This window comes from Symphodus melops, assembly GCF_947650265.1.
Source record: "Symphodus melops genome assembly, chromosome: 14".
NCBI lineage: Eukaryota > Metazoa > Chordata > Actinopteri > Labriformes > Labridae > Symphodus > Symphodus melops.
In genome coordinates, this window is record NC_136704.1 from 10,278,896 (window position 1) to 10,301,043 (window position 22,148).

The window sequence follows — 22,148 nt, forward strand, 5'->3', positions numbered from 1 at the left end:
TCTCTAACAATCCCAAAAATACGTATTAGAAAAAGGAGATATATGTAACAGTAATTTGTACAATATTTATTCATTGTGCATTATAACTAAATACAAGAATCTACTCGTATTTTATTTAAAAAGATTGTGTTAACTGAGTTGTTTCAAAGTAAATGTCTGTTATTTTCATCTCTTTGAAGAAGGATGATTAAATTGTACACAATGCAGCACAAGTGTGTATGTCAAGCATTTTAGAATGATCGCTAGTTAGATAGATAGTTTTCAGTTTCTACATGCTAAGACCTTATTGTATGATAAACATGGACGTAGTCTTATCGATGTCACGCATTGGTTTCTGAAGCACACTTTTGAAGCCCATCGTTTGCAGTCATGATAATCCAACAGCTGCCTCAAACCAATTTTAAGTCAACCAAGTATCAGGAGCTGAGCTGTGAATCATGCCTTCTGACTATATATACATATATATACATATATATATACAGTCTTCCTTTAACTTCGGGGGCTCAAGTGGACACTTGAGGAACTGCAGTTTTCTGCACTTTTGTATTCGCTTCATTTTTTAAAGTGGAGGTTGAAGTCTAATCTGTACATGATGTCCTTACATGACGTCCATTGTCTCATAATAAAAACATAGAATTTAATGCAATGACCAAAAACTATTTGTTCTGATGCATTAGTTTTCCTATACTGTAACGTACTGTTATAAACTGTATCCTGTTTTAAGGAGGTTACAGTTTAATTATCTACACCATCTAAAAAATATGCTGTCTTAGTAAAGTATACATTTGTTTTGTAGCAGTGTGTTTCACGTAATCTGCATACTTTGTGTCTGCATTTGTCAAATTTGTGATGAATTTATGATTTTTTAAACCATTAGTGCACAGCGTTTAAAGCCACAAGGGATTGAGATTGTGATGTCATAACCATCTGCTGATCATCAGACAATATTTACATATAGTCATACAAAATAGAAGGAGACTTATGTTTGGATGGATGGACATTGTGTTTTTCTGAGAGTCAAAAGAAGGCAGAAAGGTCGAGGGGGTAAGGAGGAGAATAATGAACAGGCTTTTGCACAGAAGAGAGGATGGCCATATAGTGGACAACAGAGCAGAAAGAGAAACTGCTGCTGACGAGCTTTAAATGATGAGAGAAGCAGAAAGAGACAGTGAGCAAGCTTCTATTGTGAGTCCTCCTGCAGGATCACTGTGGCCTTGAGTGATGAAAAGCACGGAGGAGGAAGCCAGCTTTTACCCTGAATACGACTGCCTGAGCTCCTCTGCACCACCAGCTTCCAGCGAGACTGAAAGCACTGCCAGGGTAACAGCCACTCTGGGGGGAACAGCCTCTGGGTTCACTACTCTCCTGGGAAACAGTGTTGTGCTCTCCACACTCGTCCACAAACAGACAGAGAGCAGAGGAGTAAGTACCAAGAGCAACAATGACAGAAAAGACGTCTAAAAAACAAGGATTTAAAAAGTGTCGGAGTGCCACTTTCAGCATTGATGGCTTTAGCTTCACCATTGGTAAGAGACTCTTTGTTGTATTGTGGTTTAGGTGTGTGTGTGTGTGTGTGTCTGTATGTGTGTGTGTGTGTGTGTGTGTGTGTGTGTGTGTGTGTGTGTGTGTGTGTGTGTGTGTGTGTGTGTGTGTGTGTGTGTGTGTTTACGCGTGCGACTCAATGTTTGTATATGCCTGCACATTTATGTTTGAGTCAGAGGGATATTGCTTGCTCATATTATGTGGCTGAACAGATGGTTCTCTTTGCTTGAGATTTATTGTATTTGAATTGTGGGTGCTTTGTAGTACATCTTCCTCCATGTTTGACATGTGTTCCTTCCTTATTCCAATAGTATAAAACCATAACTGAAAATGTTTTTAAATATGCTGAGTTCAATATGGACAACTTTAACATAACAACAACCATTTGTTTCTCTGGTTCAGAGATCATTTTGTTTTGCCTTTTAGGTTTAGAGCCATCAAAGTTAGCGAGCAAGTGACTACATTTTCAGAACATTCAGCTGTAGCACTGTGGCAATTGTATGGTGTAACAGTGTGGAGTGACTGTGAGGACAACATATAAAACTGACCTTAAGATAATCTTTTTACAAAAAGACCGGCATTCTTGTGGTTTTCCATCAAAAAAGTGAAAAATCACTGACATATAGGTGGATTGATGTGTATATAATGGATTAAAAATATAATGTCGACATTTAGAGATAGGAAACTGGATAGAGAAATCAGGGAGAGCGAGATAGAGAGAGAGGGCAATGACGTGCAGGAAAGGTGCCACAGGTTGGATTAAAATCATGGGCTGTCTACTTGGAGGAATTTAGCCTTGGTTAATGTGAAGCATGCACTGACCACTACGAGACTGGCGCCTTCCAAATAATATTCAAGTTGAAATTATTTAAGTAAAATGGCGTCCATTGTGATAGATGCAAAATGTGTTGGCTATCAGTGGGTCAAAGGACAATGTTTAAAATATCTCCTGGTTAAAAACATCAACGCCTCCCTCACAGAGCCAGCTGTGCTTCCAATAATTAAGTCTTTACAGCTATTATCATGTTAGACAAAGAAAGTCATCATATGTTTTAAAGGCAAAGGCATATGGTCTTAAAAGCAACAATATGTTAAAAAAAAAAAATACTCTGCTTGGTATGCCTTTAGTTTCAGAGGACATTTTGATCTCTTGCCAAATGTTCATAAGTCTATTTTCACTTTTATCTTGGTCTGTGCTTTAATAATAATAATAAAGTTTGTTTGGTTCTTAGTTAAATTAGTCATTGGCCCATGTCTCCTTTGGTTCATTGCTGGCTCTGTTTACTTGCCTCTCTGTAACATCTGCCTGCCAGGATTTATACAGCAGGAAATGCAACATTGATAACCCACTCCTTCTGAATGTGTCCTGCAGTCCTCAGGCTGTGCAGAGCAGTTAACAGCTAAGATCACTTTCACTCTTTAATAAGAACTCATTTTAAAAGTACATCTGCTTACAAAAGTGTGAATTGAAATAACCAAAAGCAACTCATTAAAACATACTACAATAAATACTCTTATCACACATATTTGTAACACTAAGAGATGATCTGTTTCCTCTCCTCCCTGTATTTGGAAACAAGGCTGTTATCTCCAGTTGGCTGTTAGTTTTACACCCACCTCTGTTTCCTAGGGTCAGGTTAGTAGAAATACAGGGTGCATGTTTTGAGCACTTGAATGACTCTATGGTCAAAATGGTCAAAAGGTCTCCAGGCTTTGTGTAGGCGTCCTTCATGTTACCTAACCACTTCAGAACAATGTTTTCTTTTCTCTTAACCTTTGCTGAAACTGCCAAGGTTTTATATACCAAGTCTCAAACTACATGTTTAAATCGTGTAAACAGAGAAGTGAATATAAGTCCTACAAAGTCTCTGTCAAAGAGCTGCTAATAGGCTAATACCTTAGGCTGCAAAATTAATCTGGATCAGAATGGCTTTATTCTCATAGCAGAGCTGACACACTGAAGTGTCGTGCTTTTCCTAGGTGGCACTTACATACTATATAAAAGCAGCATTATTCAACAGGTAATAGATAGATAAAAATATGAGCGAAAAAAAATAAAAATTAAAAAGAGCAAATTCACTGTGAGTGTGCACCAACAAGAGATGTGAGAGTACCTAGTATAGTAGTAGTAGTATAGTATATTAGAATGAGACCTTGGAAAGTCATGTTACACATGTAGTAGTTTGTTGGTTTGCCTTGAATTATTTCCTTACACCACCCTGCTGCTCTTCTTCCTGTAAGCAAGCAGCTTGTCAGAGTTCGCACAGCTCACATATCAATCAATCGATCAGTCAATCAGTGATTTTTTGTATAGCACCAGTTCCTGTCTCATCTCGAAACACTAAACACACAGAGCAGGTCTATAATGTACTTTTTTAAATTGTACCATATTATATTACTAATATGAAATGCAAAACGATATGTCATATAGGCCTATAATAAAACCAAAGGATGTGACTATAGGAATAACTATGTTGAGTGTGATTAAACTATGCTGAAATGTACATTTCTTGTATGTATGAATGTGAATCAGGTAAATCTGTATCTGTGGAAAAGAAGGCCGTGTACTTTTTGTGTGTATGTTTCTAAGTGTTTACAGACTTCTGTCTCTATGGAAACCAAAAGAGAAGGGAAATTACTGTGCGTCATTTTGACTGGTGCAAATAAATGTGTGTGTGTGTGCATGTGTGTGTGTGCATGTTGTCAGTTGTTAGGGAGCTTAGCTCAGGGAGTCATTATCACTAATGAAGTGGCCTCTGTCACAGAGCGTAATCTGGAGCACTTTATCTCGTCCTACTCTGTCTGATTCGAGACATACTAGCGCCTTCAATCACAGATTTCTCTCTCTCTCTTATTCTCTATCTCTCTGTTGCTGTCCCTCAAACTCTCACACTATGGATTCTTTACTCTATCTGGTTACTTTCCTTTAAAGTTGAAATTGTAACATTTCATCATTTCTCTTTATTGGTTCAGTGATGGTTGGAGCTATAATAACCTTTATAAAGCCTTACAGACCAAACCAAAGTCACTTTATTGACCATATAAAGCCTCGTAGGATTTCTGGTGAATTTTTGGGATCCCCATCAACTGATGCTAAAGAGTGCAGCTTACATTTATATAACCAGGCAGTCTACTGGTTGTACTTCTGACCAACGTCAAGTTGGCATGAGGTTTTACTTAACAGGTCACCAAATTGAGTACTAAGATATGCATGTAATATTACACTTAAAGAGGAAGAGGGAAGAGAATGGGGGTTTTGCGTCACAACACATTCAATCAAAGAGATCTAATCAGACAAAAGTAGAACACTTGTGCACCCAAGGCCCTAAAAATATGTGACTTACATTACCAATGTGAAACTAAAAATATTCTTATTCTTTTCTTCACAGTTGCCAATGAGGCTGGGGACAGCAAGCGTCGTCCACTTGCTCGCTTTACACGTGAGTTCACCAGATTTCAGCATTTCAAATTGCTTCTCTTTATTGCCCTGAAAAATATATAACAGAAACACAAACGATATTGTGATTTGGGGGGGCAACTAAATAATAACAGGACGTGTGGTCAGTAATGCATCCCAGCATAGATCATACTTTTAATGTACACGTCCAAAAAGCCAAGTCGATTTTCATATCAGGTAAAGAAGTAGGAAGTCATTCCAGATCCATTACATGTTTATTAATATAATATTATTAATATCTGGAGAGAAAAGAAAATATATAACTTTTTTTTATTACATACATATTTCACATTTAGATATATACATCATGAAGACTATTACATCTATCCTACTGTTTACCTCCAACTGATATTATTTAGGATGCATTTAAAGCTGAAATTAGAGGGATAATGGTATCATTTTTTTATTTTCAGTCAAGAAACAAGAACTACAAGGAGATTGAAAAATAAATGGCCTCACTTCAAAATAGTCGTAAAAATACTAACAGCAAAAATGAGTGAGAAATATTGCTTGATATCAAACAAAATCCAAATAAATGATCCTGTACCTATCAGCAAATGAAACAGATAACATTTGACTAACTGAAAGAAAAAGAAAGACTGATGCTTTGAGGAATAGATCTTCTGATTTGATCATAATAAGTGATAAATAAAACATTCAGAATATATTTTAGAAATGTTTACGAATCTGATAAAAGAAAAACTTCCCTCTGTGCCCTTTTTCAGTAGTCAATTGTAAAGGTGCAGTTTATGTTAAGATGCTGTTTATATTCTTGTTTTTGAGCTGCTGTAACAACTATAATATATTATATAATATATTCAATAAAGATCAATAAAGTTTATCCTTTATCGTTTAACTTTCTTTCTGATGAACAATAGGAGCAGCTAAGAAAAGAAATAACAATATCAGAGGTGAAATGGTGTTTTTCTCCAAAGAAGGCGTTTGGCATGGATGACTTGTAGAGTTTTTTCTATATTTTGGACTCAGATCAGTTCACTAATTTGTAATGTTATAAACCAGAAACAAAGTGTCAAGCAATTTATATTATTATATTATTATTATGCAATACTAAAACCTGGAAGGGGGGGGGGGGATCCATCCTCCGATCATTGACCCATAATAAATGTGACAATCAAATAATAAAATATCTTAAATATTCTCAGACATAATTGATTACAATCAAAATAGCCTCATGTGAGGCAGAAGTCTCCAAACCATTATCAAAACTATCAGCCTATCTTTAATCCAGTATGATCAAGTGAATTATGACATTAGACACGAAAGGCGTTTGAGGCATGAAAGCTTTCGACCATTTGGAGTAGGCTCTCCTTTTTTAAATCCTTATGAATGACTGAATTTTTGTAGTTTTCAGTCAATAATAAATCAGTTCATGAATCACTGCCCAGGTTTATGTTCATTCACAGCTGGTCTTGAACGAGGCTGCCCACTATCACCTTCATTATTAGCTCTGTCAATCCAACATTCAGTTCAGAAGATGAGGCCGACAAAAGAAATGAGAGGTAAATGTATATATACCGTATATGGAGAGAGAGAGAGAGAGAGAGAGAGAGAGAGAGAGAGAGAGAGAGAGAGAGAGAGAGAGAGAGAGAGAGAGAGAGACTTTGTGTTTTGTGTCTGGGGATGCAAGAATGCATAATAACAATACATTTTACTTATAGAGCACTTTTAATGGACTCAAAAACACAAAATACGTCAACAAGTCAACAAGCATGGAAAAACAAACACATTTGAAAAGTGTACGTAGAGAAAGAATAAAGTGGGACACATGTAGATTTTAAGTACATATTTAAATTTTTAAAGAAATGAATAGTTGAAAGTGGAAAAGGCGTGTTTTCAGTTTGCTCTTGAAGGCGGTAAGCTCTGCAGTGTCCCGGATGGGTTGAAGGAGTGAGTTCCAGGTTCAGTGCTTGGTGCTAAATGTCTCATGTGATCCTGATTTCCCTCTTTAACAGTTTGAATGAGCTCCTATGTTAGGTTATTATTTTGGTTGGTATCAGATTGTTAATAAGACCCTGTGATGGAAAGCATGACATTAATATAGATAACTCTATTCAAAGAAATGATGTGGTGATGTGACGTGATAATAGATACACATAAAAGCAAATCTAAAGATGTTTTTATTTTTTCTTGTTCAGGCTCTCGGTCCCAAAATGCATTGTGCACGTTTGTCACGGCCCATGCTGGCGTCAGTGAACACAAAGGGATTCTGTTCGATCCACGCAGTACCGAAGAGATCCTGGCTGATGAGATGCCATTTCCTGATGCCCCTGACGCCATGGAGAAGACTGCTATCAGGTCATACAAGCACACTGAGATAAAATGTACATATACTGTATAATTTCTGAATACTATTTGCAGATTGAACACTGTATTCAACTCAATGACAACAACTTGATGAATGAGATTGGAGCAACTTGCAAACAAAAAGACAAAGACAAAATTATTATGAAAAAGATCAAATATGATTTTTATTTTAGTATTGAGCAGGCTGATCAATAAAAACTGAATATGCAGATAACAAGGCCAGTCTTAGATAATCATACATGATTTAGTTTACAGGAGATGAATTGAATTATTGCAGAGGATTGCTTGGGGATGCAAAAACCAGGAATGATAAGACTAGAAATGTATCCAAAACAGATTAACAAAACTAACAGAGAGTGAGCGTCTCAGACTGAGGCAGGCGGTTTCTTGCTATGAAACTAAAATGAACAATCAAAACAAATACTGCCCAGTCTCAGTCAGTTCAAGTACACCTCTTTTTAAGGAGAAAAATGTCATGCTTTCAACACACTAGTCCGGTACACAAAACTGCCCACCCTGCAGTCATCTCTCCTGCTCTTACAGGACCTGATTGCTTAACTACAGCCAGTTGAGCCCAAATAAGATGGGCAGAGCACCAATCTTTAGACCCCCAGAAAAAAAGAGGGATCGGAAAGACAACAGGACAACAATACAAACACCACAGCCTGTAACAATCACAATAGTCAATCAAAAAGGTCACATATAACGATGTCCTGTTGGAAACAGAGACATTTTAGTTCAACTTTCAACCTTTCAAGGATCTTCTGGTTTCAGAAGTAATTCAGATCTCTTGTTGTTCTTGGGCCAGATAGAGATCTTTGTCAGCCTGTAACCAAGACTTTTCATGGCATTAGAAATTGTGAATCTGGAAACGTGGAAACCATTAAATCACAGCTTGTTGGTGAACTGTAAGCACTGGGCAGAGGACTGTTGTCCAGCAGTAAACTCTGTGGCACTGTTTTTACATCCCCTCATGGAAAAGCCTCTCCAGCTGCATGAACTGAAAGGAATGGTGAATTGATGTCCATGTCTTTGAGATATAGAAAAAGAGTATAATGACACATGTTCTAGGATGAGTTGGTTTTATTTTAAGATCTCCTGCTTTGTTTTTCTCCCCAAGGCTGAAGTCTGAATCGACTCCCATCATCAAGCATGTCAGCCAAAATGAAGTTGTGATGCTGAGGTTGAATTGGTGATGTGTTGCAGGTTGCGATGTCTTGTTAAGCAGCTGGAGAGGGGAGAAGCATCTGTGGGGGAGCTTAAGAAAAACCTGGAGTATGCTGCCTCCGTCCTTGAATCTTTATATATTGAGGAAACAAGGTAAGGAGCTTCAGTCTAATTCTACTTTTACTGAATCAAATCCTGTATCAAACATTTATTCTTATTATGTTATTGTATTGATCACCAAGGGAAAAATTAGGTGTTTACACTCTGAACATGCACTGGAAATGCACTGATAGAGACGTCAGAGCTGCCCCCGGCAGGCGGACTGATGGTGGGGGGGAATTCGATGGCTTGCTCAAGGGCACCCCGGCAGTGCTTAAGTTAAGGGCTTGTGGATAGACCCAGGAAGTAAAAACATTTTAAGCAAGTCCTACTGTTCTGCTTGTCCAACTTTACTGCTCGTGCTTTAAAGCTTAAAATGTTTATTGCAGCAGCAAAACATTGTTTTAGTTGACTTGTAGCCACTGACAGCACCACTCCTCGCAGATTGTTTCACGTGCAGAAGTTTCATGAGTGATGAGATAATATCTCAAACTGGATTCAAACGCCTGCTGGCGGATACTTCAGTGGTGTTGGGGTGGAAAGTATAAAGAGCACATGGTGTTGGACAGCGCTGGTAAGGACACAGCAGAGGGGAAATCTTGCAGCTTAATAATCACACTGCTAAGGTGAGATGACGTGTTCGTCAGGTGCGAGTGGAGAATGTTGCATGTCAAGTGTGAAACTCAGGGCAGCTCGGTGCATGTCTGAACTAGCTCACAGGTGTCACTGGGCGTTTGTGGCTCAGTGGGCCGTCCTCTTATCTGTTCTTTGCTGTTTAAATCTCTGACTTCGGCAGTTTACATGTCTTAGTATTCTTGGGTAAGAAACTGAACTCCCGAGAGCTGCCATCAGTGTGTGAATAGACAGATTTGCACTTTGTAAGCAGCCCTTGGCATCATGGTAAAATGTGTCTGAGAGAAAGTAAATGTGCTATTAGGTTTAAAAGAGTCTTAAAAAGCAGCTAGAACAGAGCTATAAGTACAGTCAATAAACCATTATCCAAGACCCTGAGAATACCCCTCTCAGCTTTACCTTGACTAGATAGAAATCAATCAGCGAAAGTGTGACAAAGAGCTCATGTGTTTTTTTAAACAGTAACTGTACATATTCTTAATTGGATTCATTTTTTAACTCTATGTTTTTATGTCTGCAGACGGCTGGTGGAGCCGGAGGATGAGCTGAGTGATATCCAGTCAGACTCTGTGCCATCGGAGGTCCGTGATTGGCTGGCGTCCACTTTCACCCGGCAGAGAGGTCTGATGCGCCGTAATGAAGACAAACCACGCTTCCGCAGCATCGTCCATGCAGTGCAGGCGGGCATCTTTGTGGAAAGGTTTGCTTATTGAAGCAGTCTTTTCCCTCTGGCTTGTTGTTGGTCTTGTTTTGTTCAATTGTTTCCCCTGGTGGAGCTTTATTGTTATAGTTTGCTCAACATTAGGAAGTCATGGTGTATTTAATTGGAGTTTATGTTAACATCAATCAGGAGTAAAATCACATTTACATAACAATTTGTATTTGGTGATTTTGACTACATTTTCAATTACAGCCAAAGGTGTTTTATCAAAACCAGAGGCGCTGCAACTCAACAGGCAAGGCAACTGCTTATGGCCCCAGACCAGCAGGGGGCTCCAAACGGCAGGCAAACTTTAAACCAAAGCAGGGTCTCAAAATCTGCACATTTTGCAATGGCAGTAGGAAACCCTCCTAAAGGGGGCCCCATCTGATAGCATTCACTCTCAATGCTAATGCTAACCAAATTGTGTCAATGAAGGCAAATTAAGAAGAGGAATATTCTGTCTGTGAGTAAAAAGAAAACGGAAAATACTAATTAACTCCGCGTTCATTAAGTGTGAATGAGTCTTTGTCTTGCCATCGGACCCTGTAATCGCCCCTGATCAAAACAAAGCAACATTTTAGCTCTGCTTAGTGCTGTTCTGGAGCACTTTTGTTAAATATTAGGGGTAAATATTTTCCCTTGTTAACCATGATGATATTTAATGTAGAAACAAGAGAAAGGAAATAGTGAGTTTGGATTTCTTGATGGAAGATTTCTGTGTTGTCTTATTATTTTATAATTGTTTACAAACATGACTCAATGCTAAAACATTGTGTGCTAGAACGTGTACAACTCTGTATACAAAGAATGATTTGATGTAGTATTGTGATCTGAGTGTTTGTATGTGTTGCATCTCTGTTACAGGATGTACAGAAGAACTTCAAACATGGCTGGTCTCAGTTATCCCCCCAATGTCATCACTGTACTCAAGGTATGAAAGTGCCTCATCTGTTTATGATTGTAAAAGATTAATGAGCAAATACCGACAAGACGCGTTCTATCTTATAGAAAAGTTTTGTAGCATTTTTAATTGATTAAGATATTAATATTTTCCTCAGGGCACTATCTTCCTGTTTCACGGAAGAAAATTATTAATTAATCAGTTTTATAATCAAAAGATTGAATTCTCCAGTTGCACTTTAGTAAACAACACAGACAAGGTTCTAAATGATTAAGTGTGAATTTATTATAAAAATAGTGAACAATGCAGAAAAATATAAAAAGATTGTATTGATTATGATTATAAACGATATTGATCTTAGTATGGTTTTGATTTAATTTTATGGTGGCGTTATAGAGGTATAAAAGTAACAAATGAAACGACAAGCGGTTGGCTATGATTGAGAGAAAAATGTGATCAGAAAAATGATGTGATTAGAGAATCTGGTATCAATAAATACTCGACTCGGAGTGACTGTGTCGACAACTTCCTCGCGTTTTCTCTCTCGAGGTCAAAGCTGTGACAGGATCTTACGTTTGTGGTGTTACGTTACGTGTGGCATAAAAATAAAAGCACAAAAGACTGATATCTTGAGAGAAGTGATCAGACGAGCAGATGACCTTCCTGAGAATCAGAAAGATTAGGAAAACAAAGAAGACTCAAACAAGACACAACACACCTCAACAAAAACTTAGACAGAACTCAACTCAACTCCTCTCGTCTCATCCTTTGTAGCAGGCAGAAAGGAGGGGGGCTTTGCTCCACCCATAGTGAGACAAGGATCCAACAGCTCAAGAGTTGAATTACTTATAACTAAACTCAAAGAACAATAAAAATAAATGAAACACATGAAGTCACCATATTTAACTAAATATGAGCATTCTGAGTTTAGACATTGCGAGAGTCATCTCTGGACATTCAGGAAAATATTCTTGAAATCTGTAATTCAAAGTACACTGTTAATCAATTAATCAGAGGAAATGCATCATAGATCATAGAAAAGATAATGTTACCCTCTATACATGATAACATGCAGTATAATTATACAGAGTTAAAATACATGTTTACAAGTTGTGTGTGTCAGATAATACTGAGCACAAGATGGGAGGAAGATGTTCAGTTTAAATCCAAGAACTAACTTTTAAACAATTCTTACTTAACTTGGGTCATAGATTGTTTGAAAACACAAATCTTATCAAACTGTCCCTTTTAACCTGACAAACATAGATATGAAAACCAGAAATTAATTGGACATTTATTTGATACACAAATTAAAGTCTTCTCGTTTGATAAACCTAAAAGTCTCTTTGTCAGTTTTATGGCTTCTTGAAGATTTCCAGGTCCAAACACGAGGTTCCTTCTCAGAGATTTTTGTCAATCTTAATTAATTCACAGAAAGAAGGTCTTCTGACCTTTTCCCAGTCAATTGACGTGCTCATCTTAAAGATGTGTTCATCTCAAAGGTTGTTCATGGTTAACTAAAAGAATCTGTCTGCTGTTTATTTGGAGGTGAAGTGTCAAAGAACTCAATTGTAACTCTCAGTTTAGTTCCCCCACAGGAGAGTTACAGGAGACGCCCCTGTGGCTTGGATGTGCCTCCCAACAGGACGTCATAAAACTCTCAGCTGCAGCCTATCTGAAGCTAAGAATAAGTGGATAACAGAGAGAGGGGTTTTTAAGAGCAGTATCCAATGTCTTCCTTACAGTCTGAATTCCAAGAGTTTTATACACCTTCACCATAATTATTTTTAAAAGACTGTCCAGATTGAGGGTCTAGAAAACAAAATTAAGAGGTGGACATTGAGGTACGTTACGATATGACTGTATTTATCATACAGTCATATCGTGACGTCCCTCAACGTCCACCTCTTAATTTTGTTTTGTGCATGAACTAATTTAATTACTAAAAGTTTGTAAAAAAGAAACATGTTTACCAGGCTTGTTTGTTTGTGTCTGTTTCAGCATGTGGACACTTGGTCCTTTGACGTGTTTGCACTGAACGATGCGAGTGGAGACCATGCTCTGAAATTCGTCTTCTATGAACTCCTGACAAGATACGACTTGATCAATCGTTTCAAGGTATGAAAAAAATACCATCGTTTGTGAGTCAGTAAATAAATTGCCCTTAATTCATGTAACGATAGGCTTCATTAGCAAGTACAGACAAAATGTGTAAGGGATGTGGTGATATACTCAACTGTCAATACTTGTCACTGTAAACTCTAACACAATATGGTTTGTGATGCATCTCATTTGAAATGACACTAAAGTCAATCTATTAATAAAAAAATACTTGTATTTAAGTTCTTTGACAATAAAATCACAAATAATATTTTTTTCTTATTTTCTTCATTTATATATTAAGCTTTAATTTTGAAGCTGAATTGCTAATAAAACTATGCATTTTTTTCCAGAACAAAGGACTTTAAAAATGCAGCCTGTTTCTGGCATTGAAGCACAGAAAGCTTTAGAAAGACACTGACTTTTCGTAACTGCTTATTTGTGTCAACTAATGTCATCGGTCATTCAAGGTTTTGAATGAGCGGGTCATATGATAACACAATACTGTATTTTGGCTCTAAATTGTTAATCATTAGCCCACAAACCACTGCTGCACAGAGTAATTTCTCTTGTTTGTGTAAAGGGAGGTTGTCAATCATGTGTTATTTATGTTTAATATTGTTTTCTTTTAAATGCAGCTTATGTTAGCTGTACCATGTGTCATTCACCAGTCTCTTGCATTATTTTAATATAAACACTCCTGCTTTGAAACGAGACACATTCAGAAAAACATTTATTCGCTCATGTATGCCTCTCTTCTTCCACTACTGCCAAAAGCAGAAAGCACCCTCTGCTGGTTAAAAACAAGTATTACAATATTATATTCCGCCTCTTCGATTTAAATTGCCCATATTTGTTTTGACTTTTGATTGTATTATGAAGCATGATTCCATCCCTAGTCTTTGTCCAAACCATCTTTGTTTAAGTGGTCCCGCAGCTCGATGGTACATGTGTAACGTTTTGTTGAAGACAAAAAAAACAGAATAGAATTAAAAAGATCTTGGGGCGCTGGTTTTTGCTCAACTGGTTAAGCAGGAGCCTACAGAGACTACAATCCCTTATTGCACTGGTTGCAGGTTCATCTTATGGGCCTCACTCTATTGCGTGTCTGTCCCCACTCTCTCCCTTTCCTATCTCTCTCAAGCTGTCCTTTTAATAAAGGTAAGTCATCCTGGTGTATGTGACCATTAACCTACACAGACTTTGTCGTTGTTTTGTAACTGTTATTCTAGGTCCCTGTTTCTGCTCTCATCTCTTTTGTGGACTCATTGGAGGTGGGTTACAGTAAACACAAGAATCCCTACCACAACCTAATGCATGCAGCTGATGTCACACAGACCATCCATTACCTGCTTCTCAAGACTGGCATGGTGGTAAGTTTTGGGTTGTGAAAGGGGGCAAACCAATGCTGTAACATGTTTTTGGATTCTTGAGCTTCTTATTGTAGCCTAACGGTACATGCAGCATCATGTTAGTTGTGTGTTGTGTTTGTTTCATTCATCAGTTCCTTGCAGTATTTACACATTTGTGTTGTTGTTGGGAAACTAGATTGTACATTATCAGGTTTAAACTTCATAGGAAATTGAACTAAAATATTGCAGGGTTAACCAGAATTAAGAATATTAACCTAACCATCAGGTTAGAGAAGCAACTTTTTTTCACTTTGTTGCCACACTATGATTTGAGACAATACAATTACAAGAGGTTAATAAAACTGTATAAATTCTTGTAGAACGATTTCACATAAATCTATTTGTCTCCTTGTGGTAGCTGATTCTGCTTGAGGCGTTTGAAATGTTTGTGTCTATGCCCACACAGTCAGCAGTGGGTTGTAAGTTACCCAACCAATTGTTACAAACAGCAAAAACATGTTGGTGCTATTGGCAACGTTGTTTTTTTAAAAGCTACCACAGGCACAAAAATGTGAAATGCTACTGAACATTTTTATTGCTGATGAATAATGCAGATCTCCTAAGCGGTCCCCTAAAAGTTGATTTATTTTAGTCATATAAACACATAATCACACGCATGGTCGGCCTGTTGTGGCCCAAAGGTTTTTTTTTCTGTACAAAATATTCTCAAAACGTTTTAGCATCTTTATACAGTTGTAAATAGTATCTTTTCAAACTGTCTATAAATTTCTTTTTTTCCTTTTCATAACTGGTGAACCTTGTTTGAAAGAGTTGTTGCCCTTAATGTTGTAGTAAATCCAAACTTAAATTTTTTTTTTTTAATTTTTCTTTTTACTCTCTCCCTAAAAAAAGAAACCTCAAGTCAGTCTCATCTTCCTTTTCACAGCACTGGCTAAATGAGCTTGAGATCTTTGCGATCATCTTTGCAGCTGCCATCCATGACTTCGAACATACGGGGACCACCAATAACTTTCACATTCAGACCAGGTAATTTAAATCCAGGATTATGCGTTTCATTTAAAGCCTTATGAATTTTCTTAAGTAGATAAACTGCGTAATCATTGTAGCTGTGTGGCATTTGCAGGTCCGACACAGCCATGTTGTACAACGACCGAGCTGTTCTAGAGAACCACCACGTGAGCGCTGCCTATCGTCTCCTTCAAGATGATGACATGAACATCTTCTCTAATCTGTCTAAAGATGACTGGAGGTGAGGACGACAAGCTCCATGGCCTGTTTGTTTCAAATTATTGCAACAGGATTAAAGCTCTTGATTGAATAAAATCTTGAAATCAAAAAAAGACAATGTATACCCAAGGAGATCGAGTTTTTATTTGAAAACAAAAAAAGGATAAAAGTGAGTCAGTTAATGGGATCCTTAGAAATTGTCATTTTGACAAACCAGGCCCAGATGTTCAGTCTATCACCATGCTATGCTGAGTTTAATATCAGACCTTATATCTCTCTATTTCAAATCTACATTAATAATCTTGAATGACTAGTCTTGACCTTTGACCTACTGTAACCCTTAACAATGAGTATGATACATTGCTGCTTTATATGCTGCCTTGCGTAACACTGAAATAACCCAAGGACACCAAATAACTAGTTAAAGATGTACTTGTAAGGTTCTTCACTACATGTAGTTACATTTAATACAAAGATTACACAGTGTTTAGGTGGCTGTCTCATGCTAAATACAGAACATACTGGGATTTATTAAAAGAACGATGAAATATCTACATTAAAGCTTAAAATTTAGGGCCTGGTGTAAGGTGCAAAGTAAAATTAAACTTTGACATTTAGACTTGATAATTTCTCTAGTTGAAAATAAGAAATGACCAAGTTGATTTTGTCATTCAGAAAAATCGAGAGAGAATCCATAAAATAGTCAATTAATCCCTGTGGTTTCACTCTCTTTTAGAGATCTGCGAGCTCTGGTGGTGGAGATGGTTTTGGCCACTGACATGTCTTGCCACTTTCAGCAGATCAAAGCCATGAAAAGCCTCCTGCAGCAGCCTGAAACGTCAGTGGTGCAATCAAATTCTGACCCAGTTAAAGTTTTTATTACATTTTTATTTTTTACATTTAAAAATAAAGAATATTTTTTAATAAAAAATTCCTTATATATTACTTTCCTTAAACATTTGGACAACAGCGTGTTGTGTCATTGACAGTTGACTGGAATGTGTTTGCAGGATTGACAAACCAAAGGCCTTATCTCTTCTGCTTCACACTGCTGATATCAGCCACCCGGCCAAACGCTGGCCGCTTCATCACTCCTGGACCTCATCTCTTCTGGAGGAGTTCTTCAGACAGGTAGTCACCAAATATCTCCTCCTGCTTCCTGCCTGACTGTAGGCTGTGGGGCTGTTAAAACAATGTGAGATAACCAACTAACTGGACATTACAGTGTTATGATTCGGTCTTGTTTAGTTTAATATTTTTGTATACCTTCAGAGTTTAGATTTTTTCTTGTTTTATTAATTATTTTTACCCCTCTGTGTGTCATGTATGTGTCTGTGGGTTTCCATCCAGTTTTAATGTCCCTTATTGTCGTCAGCTGTTTCTCAGTAGTCTTACCTGTGCTTGATTACCTGGTCGACACATATAAACGGATATTAGTATTAAAAAATAATCCCCTACACGGGTAGTTCTCAAAAATTTAAGGCTGTCAGGAGCGTGCGCAGTCAAAAACAACTTCCTCGACATTCTTCAATTTCTCACCAGTCCTCTCCAATGACCATTTCATTTACAAAGTTGTCCATTCAGGTGTCAGGTGCTTGTCAACATATAGTGGAAGGGTAACAGTGTATGTATGTTCAAGAATGTAAAAGGTCCAGTAAGCAAAACGCACAGAAAGAGAAATCGTTTGTTTAAAGCTTCCACCATTAGGATTGTTTTTTGCAAGTCAACCTCTCCAGAAGATTCTCATTTGAAACTACCTCGTAACATTGAATGTGTTCTCAGGGTGATAAAGAAGCAGAGCTTGGTCTACCTTTCTCCCCTCTCTGCGACCGCAAATCCACCATGGTGGCCCAGTCCCAGATCGGTAAGGTCAAAATTCTGCTTCAAAATGGAATCGACGACTGTCGGGTTGATTTTAAGTCTTTTCATCTCAACAGATTATTTTAATTTCTTTTATTTATAAACTCCTCATAATGTTTGTGTATGCAATTATCAAATGAGAGCTTGTCCAACAGGTTCCCTTGGACAGGTTTATATGATTTTCCAGCACAGGTAGGAGGTCTGTGATAGAGAATCCTGTTGTCTCTGTAAAGGTGATCCTCAAGTTCTTGTTTACATATTTAATTATATGACCATTAAACTAATACAACCCAAACCATACTGATTTAAATGTGGCATATATTGAGTTCCTTTATGCTTACATAAATTTACATTAATAATGTACTGTATATTAAGTGATTAAACCTGATCACGTTCTGCAAGCTGTAATTCAAGACTTGAATGCACTCTGGTTGGTGGAAAGAAAAGATGCGTACATACAAGTAGTAACGTCAGTAAACCTGTATGTGAGAGACAAACTGTACAAGATGAGCAAAGGTCCCTGTGTTTTTAGAGCTGTGTGTGTAGTGTTAGTGAGAACAGAAGAACAGAACAGTTTCTTTTAATTATTATTCAAGAAAACCTTTTTCAGTTTCAGAATCTCAAGTTACAGAGATAAAACACAGAGAAATTATAAACATAGACCAATCCTGGGTCACAGAACAGAAAAGCAATTACTAATTAATTTTTTTTTTTTTGTTTGCATGCAAAAGACATGGACTCTCAGCAACCCAAAAAAGGACCAAACTCAAGTCCTGACTCAATTTTATTTATTTTTTTCAGTTGAAAGTGGAAGCCGTGGCTGATCCATGACAGTGTATTATTGAACAGAGAAAGTGAACTAACTCGATATAATTGAGAATGTAGTGTTACTTACAGGGATGTTAATCAAACTTGTAATGAAAACAAACTTGTAATGAAAACAAACTTGTAATGAAAACTCTTCCTTTGAAACAGTGCATGCTAAACCCACACTGCGTTCTCTTCTTATATGACGGATTCAGCCTGAAAACATCTTGCACATACAAGAACAATTAGAATCCAAAAAATGCATGTTAATTTAACATGCTAATTGCGGTGCCTTGCAGGATTCATTGACTTCATCGTGGAGCCAACTTTTACAGTGTTGACAGAAATGACTGAGAAGATTGTGACACCGCTTGTTGATGAGGCGTCTCGCTCTGGACTAGCTGGATTCAGGCGCTCCAGGTAACACAAATGAGACCCTTATAACCTGCAGGAGACTTTGGACAGCAATATTTCATTTATCAGATAATGCTGATTGCATCTTGAAAACAAATTATTTCCTTTTGGCACATTTAATATTGTGTTTATATTTCCTTTTAAATCTGTAGCCACAACATGATCCTGCCATGATTGTATTTGGGTAACTTCAACTAATGTTGATGAAATTAGAAATAATCACAGATGACAGCCCGAATATCAGACCAGGAAAGACAATCCATAGCTCCTTTCTGAATACTGTCTTTTGGAATAAAACAACTATATTTTTATATTGTGTAATAAGTTTCATTCAAGGAGATAACTTGCTGTGTGTGCTCATCACAATATTCTACATCGTCTTTTTGGGATATGAAAGACGCTTAGATGAAACTGGAGTAAAGAGTCGAGCACAAGAAAGCAGAAGGAGATAGAGGACACCTATTATGTCAGAGAATGTTTACGTGTCTCAAAGGACCTTTGAAATGTAAACCCAGACCTGTATTTGTTATCATACCTTTTTTTAAGACTCTCGTGCAACAAAATCACAGCTCAGAGATATAAAGATATGGCAAGATGATTCCTTTATAGTCTGGGAGGTGAGAGGCCAGATGTCAGAGCTGGGACTGGAACTGTGGCACACAAAGATCATCAAGAGTGTTTTTTTTTTATCTCAGGGGAGAATAATACATTCTAAAATAATATTAATAATAATAATACTAAAATACACAAAGTCCTATACTTTGAGACATAACAAAGACCTTCATGATTATAGAAGAAATAAAAATCATTGTTCCTTGATAACATGAAACATACAGTATGTGCTTCTTTGTTTGTTTGTTTTTAACATACCAGCTAGAAAAACTAGAATTTGTTTGCATATTTGCAAAAATATTCAATAGTCACATATTGCTGCAAAACAATCCGCTTTGTGACATCACAAAGGGCAGTAACTCCTCCCCCAGGTGGGTGACAATCCCACAGATATGTGTTTGTTCGGCCCTCTGACTTTGGGGCGTGGTCAGACACAGACGCAGACATAGGTTGTTCTGAGCAGGGCTGAAATACTGAAACTTAATGAAAAAGAGTATAATGTATGACCTTCAAAACACATTATTCTGTTGAGGACATTTTATTGTGTTATCAAACAACACATGTACATGAAGCTCCGTTTGAATATTCAGGGGGGTTTTTTACCTCCACCATTCAGTTCTCAAGCTAAATCTATGAATACTGTATAAAGATTAAGTGAATGTGATGTTTTTGTACTTTACACACGTCTGTGCTGTCTCAGTGACATCAGTATTAATGGCAGCGATGGAAAGAACTCCAGTGTGAAGAGCACAGGCTCAGAGGGCTGCTGCTCTTTGGCCTCAGTGGACTTCAAGAGCTTCAAGGTCACGTGGAACGAAGAGATTCGCCACAACAGGGATACTTGGAAGGCACAGGCAGCCAAAGGTGGGCGCACTAACTTGGTAAAATCTCTCCGTAAAATAAGTCAATTAATCATTCGATCACTCAATCTTTAATTGTATAGCACCACAAATGTAATCTTAGGACACTTTTACAAAAAGAGCAGGTCTAGACTTTTGTAATATATCTATCTATATTTACAAAAGCTCTTTTAAGACAAAACTCTGCTTTGATATTGTGTCTCTTCCTCTTTTTAACCGCACTGGACAATATTACCATTATTTTCATACTGTCCACCTTTATGATTTCCTTTATAAATCTTTAGGACTTTGCTTTTCCACATTGGCTTCATGTTTTAACGCCAGAGGTTTCCGCTTGGCAATTAGTTGTTTTTATAGTGAGCAAATTATCTTAGGCACATCAGGCTATATACACAGGCTACTTTTAATACATTTGCTTCCTTGTTAAATGAAATCCAGGCCCCTTTACCCCCAGTTCCTTTTCTGTGTGCCTTACTTGGATTGATCTTATTAAATCAGCATCAAATTAGCCAAGATTATCTATATTATTTACTTACATCAATGTATGTGCTTTTCTAATGGCATGTTGGTTTTTATCTGTGTTTGCTGGTAGACCTGAAGGAGAATGCTCAGGACGAGGCAGGGGAGGCTCGCAAGGACGACAATCAGACAGAGGTGGAGAAAGAGTCTGACAGGAATGTTGACATGTCCAAAACAAGACAGGAGGAGATAAAAACAGATGTGGAGGACCAAGAGCACATGGAGAACATAACACCAAAGGAGGAATTACAACCTACAGAAGAAAAAGGAGATTCGAGAATGGCTGCAGACACACTGTCAGAATCGAGTAAAAATAATGGAGACAAGAAGAAGGACGAGGACCACACAGAGACGCAGCAGCAGAATGGTACTTCCCCCACAATGCTTTCCTTTGAGTTTATTCCTCAATTACTGCACATGAATTGTGTAATGATAGGTATTTTGATTGTCCAGTATTTTCAATAATGTGACTTTGCTTTTCTCCAGCACATGTCAGAAGCACTGTAAAACACTGTCTCATAGTTCAACTTCATCCTAACTTAGATCTTAACGCCTTTACAGACCCTCTGCCAGACTGCCCTCTGATCCAGTACTGCAAGAGACCCAGCTACTGTGCCAGCTCCTACAGGTTGGTCAGGTCAAAGGTCACCAAAATGCGGCCCATTGATGCTAGGGGTAAAGCCAGAAGACTTCAGCGCATCTCCCTGCGACGTCGGAAGTGACCCTAAAGTATAGACTGTGTCACACCATGAGATATCATATGGCTGTTTGACTTTTTGTTTTATAGTTGCATATTAAAGCATAGCATTTCAGCTAATATTTAGTTTCAATGTAATTCTCTGTCACTGTCTCATCGTAATGTCTCTAAATTTACCCAGCCAATGCATAAAGACGCTCAGCTCTTTCATGTCTTCTTTTATGTCGAAGTATATGTCTATTTATATTTTGTTGTGCAGAAAATCTTTTTTAACTATTGTTAAATTTATGTTGTGATTTATTCAAGGTCCTGAGATAATTGATTCACAGATATATAGTTTGAGGGTTAAACTCTGTATTTATAAGCTTCCCTGTTTATTTCTGCCTGTTCTCTTTTGCAGTCCTGCTGGTATATTGAAGTGTTTGGTATAATCTTACTAATGTTTTTTGCTCAATGCCATAGTGGGTTTTTGTCTATGTGTTATGTTTAGAGCTGACAAGGCAGACCTTTTCAACTTTTCAGTGTACATCATCTGAACAAATGTATTTTATTTATTGATCAGTGTTTGCTGAGTTGCCAGGTTTGTAGTCAGGTTGTTTGATTCTTCTTTACTTTCAAGAGGAGTAAAAGGCTGAGATGTAGGAACCTGCTGGACTGCACACTGTCTGGCGTTAATAGTATTTTCAGAAATGTGGAGAAATGAACAGTAATCAGAAACAAGTTAGTTATTCTCTCCTTTCATAAAAAAATTTAGAATTTAATCAAATTAAAGAAGCACTTCTTCACCCCTCTATCTTTTTACCAGAAGACAAGGAGTAAGCCATTTTTGCGTTATTGACAAATACAGAGTTT

The 22,148-nt window shown here is 37.4% G+C and overlaps 1 protein-coding gene across 1 annotated transcript; it reads left to right on the forward strand.

The window, feature by feature from the left end:
• Window positions 1–1,068: 1,068 nt before the first annotated feature.
• pde1ca (phosphodiesterase 1C, calmodulin-dependent a) lies at window positions 1,069–21,542 on the forward strand. Its single transcript, XM_079361810.1, has 17 exons — window positions 1,069–1,526; window positions 4,932–4,982; window positions 7,156–7,315; window positions 8,531–8,644; window positions 9,744–9,923; window positions 10,791–10,857; window positions 12,829–12,945; window positions 14,160–14,300; window positions 15,226–15,326; window positions 15,424–15,549; window positions 16,264–16,365; window positions 16,538–16,658; window positions 17,310–17,391; window positions 18,494–18,614; window positions 19,921–20,084; window positions 20,673–20,966; window positions 21,161–21,542. The coding sequence occupies exons 1-17, from the start codon at window positions 1,442–1,444 to the stop codon at window positions 21,319–21,321; spliced, it is 2,187 nt and encodes a 728-aa protein (XP_079217936.1). The 5' UTR covers window positions 1,069–1,441; the 3' UTR covers window positions 21,322–21,542.
• Window positions 21,543–22,148: the final 606 nt, after the last annotated feature.

Bases quoted from the DNA above. Each gene is read 5' to 3' on its own strand.
- pde1ca (XM_079361810.1), top strand. From the start codon at position 1,442: ATGACAGAAAAGACGTCTAAAAAACAAGGATTTAAAAAGTGTCGGAGT. The intron at 10,858-12,828 runs GTATGAAAGTGC...TGTCTGTTTCAG, and splicing joins ATGTCATCACTGTACTCAAG to CATGTGGACACTTGGTCCTT. The intron at 20,967-21,160 runs GTACTTCCCCCA...ACGCCTTTACAG, and splicing joins AGAGACGCAGCAGCAGAATG to ACCCTCTGCCAGACTGCCCT.